Source organism: Plectropomus leopardus, chromosome 3 (assembly GCF_026936395.1).
Source record: "Plectropomus leopardus strain MGB_pleo_1.0 chromosome 3, ASM2693639v1, whole genome shotgun sequence".
Taxonomy (NCBI): Eukaryota; Metazoa; Chordata; class Actinopteri; order Perciformes; family Serranidae; genus Plectropomus; species Plectropomus leopardus.
This window is the reverse complement of record NC_142178.1, coordinates 3954291-3963150: the sequence shown is the minus strand read 5'-3', so window position 1 is coordinate 3963150 and position 8860 is coordinate 3954291. Positions and strand designations below refer to the sequence as shown.

The 8860-nt window shown below is 42.4% G+C and overlaps 1 protein-coding gene across 13 annotated transcripts in view; it reads left to right on the top strand.

Annotated features, from left to right (window-relative positions):
• The first annotated feature begins 83 nt into the window (after window positions 1–83).
• The window catches only part of LOC121941940 (calcium/calmodulin-dependent protein kinase type II delta 2 chain), a 64102-nt gene continuing 55325 nt past the window's right edge, over window positions 84–8860 (top strand). For 6 of the 13 annotated variants that reach the window (XM_088075376.1, XM_088075374.1, XM_088075375.1 and 3 more), the window contains exons 1-2: window positions 86–518; window positions 5637–5731. In XM_088075376.1, the coding sequence (XP_087931502.1) occupies window positions 457–518; window positions 5637–5731 (157 nt within the window). In that variant the 5' untranslated portion in view covers window positions 86–456. Of the gene's footprint in view, window positions 519–5636; window positions 5732–8860 lie in introns of all 13 variants that reach the window. The other 7 variants (XM_088075379.1, XM_088075377.1, XM_042484971.2 and 4 more) reach the window with 3 other exon arrangements.

The following is an 8860-nucleotide window of genomic DNA, read 5'->3' as shown; positions in this document are numbered from 1 at the left end:
TTGTTATTGGCCTGTGTGAGGATGCAGGCAAAGGGGCGGGACTGAGCGCACAGCCGGGGGTAGGTGCGGTAGTGCGGCGTCTGATGCGCGCAGAGAGACGACACTCCGCGCTGGACAGACACACACCAGAGACACCGGAATGCACACAAAATGCTGCGTCTACGAGCCGTGACAAGCCGCTCCATGTGAAGAAAACAAAGCAACAGCCCACGACACTGCCGGAAGCTCCCCCGTCCGTCCAGACCGAAGCACTCCGCGCAGGCAGCGTTCTTTGCCGCAGAAATCCTCCCCAGCAGAGCTCCCCGCCGCCGATGCGCTTCAGCTGTGCATGAATCCCCCTCAGTTTGCCTTGCAGGGTCCAGGACGAAAAACCGGGCGGTGTTGACGACTGAGTGTGGTGGTTTGTGAGTGCACCTTATCCGCGTCTCCGCACACCCCTTGGCACCTTCCTTCAGGATGGCGTTAACGATCTGCACGAGATTTACCGACGAATATCAGCTGTTCGAGGAGCTGGGGAAGTAAGGAAGCATGTTTTTATCATCTGGCATCATCTCTGTATGAAATGTCAGCCTGTTATGTAATAGGCCGCTTGGCTTAGGGACGCGGATTCCGGTCTCTGTGTGTCTGTGCGTTTTGTGTGTGTGTGTGTCTGTGTGTGTGTGCGCGCGCGCGCTGCTGATAGTGTAACCGTGAAACCTGTGATGCGGGAGGGGGCTAAATACACTATCATGTATCCTGCAGGCGTGTGCGATGGCATCCTATTTGTTTTAATCCCTCATTTGAAGCCCTGCTTACGTTTTGCGCTTAGGAGAGATGTCGAGTCGAGCGTGTCGTCATGTGCCTCCATCCTGTGCAGCCACTGATGTTGCATTTCGACCTTTTGGGAGGGGGTGCCACGGGAGGGCGAGGAGCTCCCATGTTGTAAACTGAACTGGGGTGAAAGGCATGAGGGTGTGTGAAATGGTGAGATTTGGTCGCCCACCCCCTCCCTTTCTACCTCCATCTCTCCAAATCCCCCTCCTCCGCCTTCTCCTCCACCCGCGTGACAGAAATACACACTCAATAATGCGACAGCAGACCATGTAGTTGGCAATGACACATTCCCCAGCCAAGCACCGAGCTGTGGTCAATTATCAGACACAAGCAGGGAATTCCTCACCCCTGGGAGACTGGGAGAGATACCTGCGTGCGCACGCGCTCGCTCATGGACGTGTATTTGTACCTGTGTGGTCATGACCTGCAGTCTGCCCAGCACCCCTGTGCTTAGTGTACACACTGTCCCTGATGTCTGCAGCCAAAGCAGATAGAGAAAGAGAATTGAAATGTCCTACCAGTTACCCAGTGTCTCCCACTAAGCATTCTAACTGGAGGAGCTGGTCTGTTAGCACCCCCCTGATGGGAAGCCCCTGTTTCCATTGAAGAAGGAGAAATCTCCTCTACAGCTTCAGCCCCGTTTATGATCCGATGCTGTGCTCATCTTACACCATCTGTCATTAATAATGCAGCCATATTGCTTTTATAGTACCTTTTAACTCACCTGATCCTTTTGCTGCGAGCAGCACCATTTTCTCCCACTGACACACAGTAGAGTAGCTGGCAGTGGTAAAATAAAAGTAGGCTACCACACTGTTTTTAGACCAAATAACCTGATATTTTGATTGTTTCATCATCTCGGTACAATCAGTGCATCTGATGTTGTTTTTGTTTAGACTGTTGTGTTTTTAATGTAATGGCATGTTTATTGTTTTTATTGTAACTGTGGAGACATTATCTGTGCAGCACAGACCAATTACCCTTAGGGGACAATAAAGTATATTGTATCATATTTTATCGCATTGTATCATATTGTATCATATTGTTTCAATTTTACTGACTTGGTTACTTCAGCAGATATTTACGCATGCTGCATCCATGTGATGTCAGAAGGTTGTAGTTTCCAAGTGTTGAAGTTGTTCTGATTTTCTTGTGTTCATGTGCTTTGAGATCGTAAAGTGAGAACTACACGGAAGCTACAAAGAGGATGGATTGCGTTTTAGAAAAAGAGGTTGATAGCTGACTCCAGTTTATTTATATTTTGCTAAAATGTGCAACTACTAAAAATAAATGATAGCTACCAGGAACAAAATAACAAAATTTCTAATATTTTTCAGTCAATTGTTGACACTGTTTCCATGCTTTCTGCGTTTGTGCTGCCTTGAAACGTCACTCAAACATCACATTTCGGCAACTTGGGTATCATCAAAATTTCCCAGTTTCCCATGCGTAATTATGACTTTCATGTGCTTGTAACTTAATAAAAATATCGTAATGTAATAAATCTGGTAAATACAATATTTCGGAGGGGTACATGAAGGCAGCAGCAGTGCTATACGCAATGTGGGAAAGGTTAGTAAACTAAATAAGATATGCACAGTATTTAAAGATACGTTAAGGAAATTGTCACTCAAAGATTCAGCCGTTTAAGGACCATCATAGTGTGTTGATAAGTTGTTCCCCCTCAGCTATATTAATCAGTCCTGTATATGTTACATTTTTGCTTTATTTCAATGCAGTTAAGTTTTTGATTTTTTGATGCATCTTTCTTACCAGGCTGCTCTCTATCAAAAATCAAATAGGAGACCCATGAAACTTGCTGACGTCGTGTAAGACATCACAATGAAAATCACTTCTGCATTTGTTGCTGTCAGTGTCACGCTGTAGTTGAGTGGTTATGCAGTTTAATTGCAGACTCCTTCAAAAAGACTGCACTGTGTTACCCAATCACGTTATTGTAACTGATGGAAAAAAATATGAAATAGATTATAGATTTTAACGTTGGATGAAAATTAAGTGGGTTTTTTGTTTTTCGTGAAATTCAAGAAAAAAAACATTTAATTTTATAAACCATAGCAGCATAGTTTGTAAATTGTGAACTTTGATTTTGATGATTTGATTAAGACCACAGACTTCCTAAAATATGGAACTAGCCCAAAGACCTAAAGACAGCTTGTGGGACAGATAGGGTTCCTGGTGGCCCAATGACTATTTTATTATTAATAATAGAAATGAATTGATTCACTAGGGAGGTACCAGACTGCATGAAAAGTATCAACATTCAGATTTCTTATATATAAAAACAGGTATGGAGGAGGATCCAGCAGACCCCCAACAGAGCTCAAGTGTATTTATTTATATTTCAGTCATGAATATTCTTTATTTACTGGCCTACTGCCTCCTGCCATTTTGTAAAAGTCGCCTCCAGTCAAAGCAAGTTGAATATTTCTGCCATAGAGGGTCCATTAGTAAAACCAAACACTGAACACGATTTAGACTTAGGTGACCAAAATGTGACAATTCAGCTCTGGATATGCCTGCAGTCTGTGAATTAGGGGCTACACTATAGTTACGTAATCTAACCAGTGTCGTTGCTATGGCACCCACCTGTCACTTAAAGCAGTAACAACCTTGATTATGTATAACTTAAAGCTTTAAATTGTTGAGTTATATAAAATTCACCCCCCTTAAAGTTCAATGTTGAAATTAGCTAAAGAGACCAAAACTATTGTACCAGGGTGTGAACATGTTTATGTCTGCTTTAAAGTTGTGCATTTTAACATGGGGGTCTATGGAGATTGACTACCTTTTAGAGAACTTATGCAGTAGCTACAGTTTTCAGCCCCGGCTGGTGCCGCTAAATTAAGACATGCAAAAACATTGGTATAATGATGAAAATACAGCATTTGAACTGTATCGAAATGTAGAAAAAGAAAAAGATTATTTAGTCTTGTGAGTTTAATGACCTTTGGTTACCTGTAAGCCATGTCTTTACATCCCTTTGCAAATATGTTTGCATCTTTGTGAGGCATTTTTATGTCAATACATATTCAGATGATTCAAGCTGGTCATGCACAGTATTTTCCATCCATTTTTTCAACATTAGTCTGAAAACTTTAAACAAAAACACAGAAACGTCCTCATCATACACAGTTTGCCTGCCAACCTTGAACCTTTTTTCAACATGTGTACTTCCTCTTGAGGCTACTTTCAAATTTAAAAGCACAGGTACTTTTACTGTGTAGCTAGTGTATTGCTATGTAGGTCTGTACAGAGTCAGTTAACAGACACAGTAAGCATATGCACTTCACAGTGCCATGCTACCTAACTATGGGGGATAGTCAAGTAAAATTCTTACATAACACGCTATGCTACGATCATATTCTTTACCAAATCCTCTATAAATTAGAGGTAAGCTTTAGTGGCAAGCTGCTCACTCCAGAGCATGTTAGATAACATGTTTATGGTACACATCATGTTATATACTCAGCAGTGTTTAACGGGCACAAATCTTCTGTTATTTTTCACATCCTAACCCTGATTTCAACCAAATAATGTCACAGTGTACAGTAACGTCATGCCACAGTTGTCAGCCATTAGAAGTACAGTAAGTGAAAGCAGCGGGGTTCATTTGAGGTAATGAGTGTTCTCCGCTTTGTCTCTCTAGTGTCTGCATCCAAGAAGTGTCTAACTGTTTGTGATATCTCTGATGTTGTCTGGAGCTCGACGGGATGAGAACAGATAGGGTTTGAAAGGAAAGGCGTGCACAGGCAGAGATGAAGGTTTAATAGCGAAAGTGGCCCTGCGTGGCTGCAGAGCCGAGGTGGACGTCTCCATGGCTGCATTTAGAGATGAGAGATGCAGCACTCTCACTCTTCTCCTCGCTCAAATATAGCCGACCTAGTTTTTGATCTTCATACATGTGCCTGAAACACCAGAACAACACATGGCTTAAACAATAGAAGGCTGGCAGGCACGTTTGTCGGTGCTGATGGTCTCGTGGAGCGATGAGGACAGCGTGTACTGTAGGTGTGGGGGTGTGTTTGTGTGAGGAGCTGCAAAGATACTGCATCAGTGCTTTTGTGTCATTTCATGTTAAAATGTGACTGCAATACAGCATCTTTAGCTTGGCCTCGTTCGCTGTAACTCATGTATGACATCTGAGGGCTGTTTCATGAAGGAAAACAGGTTTATTTCAGTACATCTTGCATATTTCTGCAAATCCTGCAGGTTGCAATAAGTTCGATCAAAGTTACCATGGAAACATGTTCCTTCTGCTTTATTCTTGCCAAGCTTCGACTGAGATAATCTTTTCTCCAAATCAATCAATTTGAAGTATCTGGTTCACTTTCTTAGGCTCAGCGAAGCCTTGTTTTTCACACTAAGCCCCACTTTTTTAAGCATCAATTTTTTATTCAGATTATACATTAGCTGGTATGGATCAGACTTATATAGTATTTCTGCTTTTTTTGTATTACATTTTCATAAAAAATCAAAATAAAAATCTGTAATCTCAGGCTTCAATAACCAATAACTAACTAATATATCTGAATGTAACTTTGCAACCGTTCTTTCTTTGTTTTCATGTACATTGTGGGAATGTTTTATAAAAGAACATTCTTTGATTTGTCATTTTTTGTCTTGCTTTTTTGGTTTGTTTGTCTGCTTACTTGGGAATAGTGGGATGGAGGAAAAGAGATGGGGGACATGTTGATACTAAGCGTAGTGTTATGTTTGCATGTTTATTTCTGATTATTGTACACTCCTCTGAAAAAAAAGATGAGGGAAAAACAAAATAATTTCTGTGTGTGTTGTCCTTTCAGGGGCGCATTCTCAGTGGTCAGGAGGTGTGTGAAGATCTCCTCTGGACAGGAATATGCTGCAAAAATCATCAACACCAAGAAGCTTTCTGCCAGAGGTAAACACCAAAGACACACACTCCTGAACACAGAACCTGTGCACAGAAGCACACCAATGTGCACAGTAAACACACACTACACATGAGTAAAAAAACAAACAAAAAAACATGTCCCAAAGTGTCACTGAGTTACGTGTGGGTGAGCTGTGAACATCGCTGCCCCTGAAACAGGCTCTGGGGCTCAGAGGGGGAACAAGTGAAGTCAGTGAGGGAGACACAGACAGGCACACAGGGGGCAGAGACTCATCTGGATTTTGGTTGGTTGAATTTCCAGCATATGCGTGGAAGAAAAGAGCAAATGCATCAAGTAAAATGCTGCAGCTGCCCACTTGCACTTTTTTGTGCTGCGTGGTGCACGTTCTCCTTCCTTTTTGTGTTATTCATATCTGTCCTTTGGTCTCTATGTAAATGTTTGTCACATACAACCCTGTGTGTGTGTGTGTGTGTGTGTGTGTGTGTGTGTGTGTGTGTGTGTGTGTGTGTGTGCGTGTGTGTGTGTGTGCTAATGCGTGTGTGTGCATGTGTTCTGTATTGATTCAGGGCTCTGGCTGGTCTTGTCGTCCCAGGGGCAGATCTCTTGCAAAGCCGACCCAGTTCTTTCACATCCGTCACTGTAATTGTAGCCGTTGGCCTGGTTGCCTTGGGCTCGGGACACACACACACACACACACACACACACACACACACACACACACACACACAGAATCGCACTCACGCGTAATGTGCGAGCACACACACATGACCCAGGAGCCACCGACAGCATATTCGCTAACCAATGGCGTGTTGTGCTTTTGCTGTTCCTCCTCCTCACTAGCCAATAGTGTGTTTTGTCACAGGTTGCGCGCCCGTGATAACCAATGAGGACTGTCATACCGCACAAGACGTCAGGCTTCTGGAGCCAGGCCGAGCCGAGCCGTTTGACTAAAATTGAATTTGTAATTATTTAATGGAAATTACCTAGGCTGTTTTATAGTTTCATTGTGATAATGCAGTTTTACTTGTGCTGTAGCATTAACCCTTTCAAACCTGGAATGACACCAGGTTTCTTGTGTTGAGTTCAGGTGCCTTTCGCATGCATTTAAACCTTTGAAACCAGAGCGAATTGGTTTGATTTCTTTTGAAAACATGGCTAAAAAAGGCAATGCGCAACTTGGTAAGAAATGTCCCAGTGATGACAAGAAAATAGGAAAATAAAATGGCCTGAAAATTTGTTTTAAGATTTGAAGAGAGAGGCAGAGAGAGAGAGAGAGAGAGAGTGAGAGAGAGAAAGAATTTATCAAAAGAAGATAATATAAAAAAGGGAAAAATGTCCAGAAAGCTAAATTTGTAACTGCAATTATTAAAATAATTATTAAATATTTTATCTAAATATTTGTTAAATTGTTAACCTTTTTAAAAATCCCCCACCCCCTAATCTCAGTGTATCCCAACTTAAAGGGAAAAAGAAAATGAGTGATTTAAAACAAATAATTAAATTAAATTAAATAGTTAGAATTTGCTACATTTCTGATAATTTTCTTGTTACTTGTGTATTCTTTCCATGTGTTTTTTTTAAGAAATCAAGCCAAATTGCTTAGTTTTCAAAGGGTTAGCAAGCAACTCCTTCTCCTTTTTTTGCAGTACTTCACCTTTCATCATTTTCCAAAAGCTCCCTCCTACTCACCATCTCACCATCTCCTTCTCCATATTCTCTGCTCATTTACATTGACTCTTCTTCCATATTTTGCGTTTTCCCTTTTTCTTATATTCCCATTTTCTCTGTTTTTTTTTTTTTTTAAATTTAGAAAATGCTGTCATATTCCTTTTTACCCGCCCCTCCCTCCTGCACATTTTCTCCTCCACTACCTCACCATCTATCCCTGCCTTCACTCCTCCGTCTCTTCATCTCTTATCTCCCCTTTCCTCTGCTGACTCCGTGCTGCTTCTCTTTCCTCCCGTCCTTTTACAGATCCTTCACTCCTTCCTTCCTTCTGCCCATGTTGACCCTGCTGCTCGCTGAGTGCAGTGTTGGTAATAGACACCTTGGCAGACGGATCAGTGTCTCACCACTTGCATGCTGGGACAGATTTTCCAAAAATACTGCAAAGGGTTATCTCACCTCATATGCATGTGGATCTGAGGGCATGCACAAACAGTCACTCTTGCACATACACACTTTTTCCTTTGTGTGTGTGTGTGTGTGTGTGTGTGTGTATAGAGGTTTACATACCGGGCATGCTGGCGTGTCAGATATGGTCTTACCCTCTTTCCGCGATAAGCCCTAGAATTGCAACTCTGATTCCCTTCTCTCTGGCAGGATCATGACCTACCCCCAACCCCACTCCTCCACTGTGTGTGTGTGTGTGTGTGTGTGTGTGTGTCTATGCAAGTGCATGTGCACGTGTGAGTATATAAAATTGAAAAGGGTTTAGGGTAGGATTGGTGGCTGGAAAGCGGGCAGATCAAGGCACTGTGTGTGTGTGTTTTGCATTCCTGGTTGTGCTTGCACACATGTGTGGCCTATAGGACCAGTCACAGTCCTGCAATCTGCAATCCTGATTATGCAGCATTTCATTAAGAGCAGCAGATGAGCCTGTGAATGAGAGGAAGCAGTGGTGAGAGAGAGAGAGAAAAGGGAGGGGGGGGTAGGAAGCGGAGGGAGAGAGACGGATAATCAAGAAAGAAAGAGTGAACGGAAAGTCAACATTTTAGTGTGTGTGTGTGTGTGTGTGTGTGTGTGTGTGTGTGTGTGTGTGTGCACTTTTTCCCCTCACAGCAGTTGAAGATTTGTCCTCTCCCTTCATGCATGCGTCAGTGTCCTGTCACTATGACTCTGTCTGCTATCTTTTGTCACTTTGTATTTGCTTGTGATGTGCTGCGTGTGTGTCTGTAATCCCTCATCTGTGTGTGTGTGTGCTTGTGCACATGATTGTACTTGTTTGTGCACTAGTCTCATTGCCTACCATGTGACCCTTTCAGCTTTCCTTAACAGTTGGGTAGGTTTGAATCCATTGCAGTAAAGATGTTTTAAATTTTAAAGAAAGGCCTGCTGGTATCACTGAATAAATGTTGCATTGCATTGTGGGTGAGATCAGGATATAGGATAAAGAAGAAAAAAAGTTGCAAAAAGGAAAATGTTTGTTTCCTGCA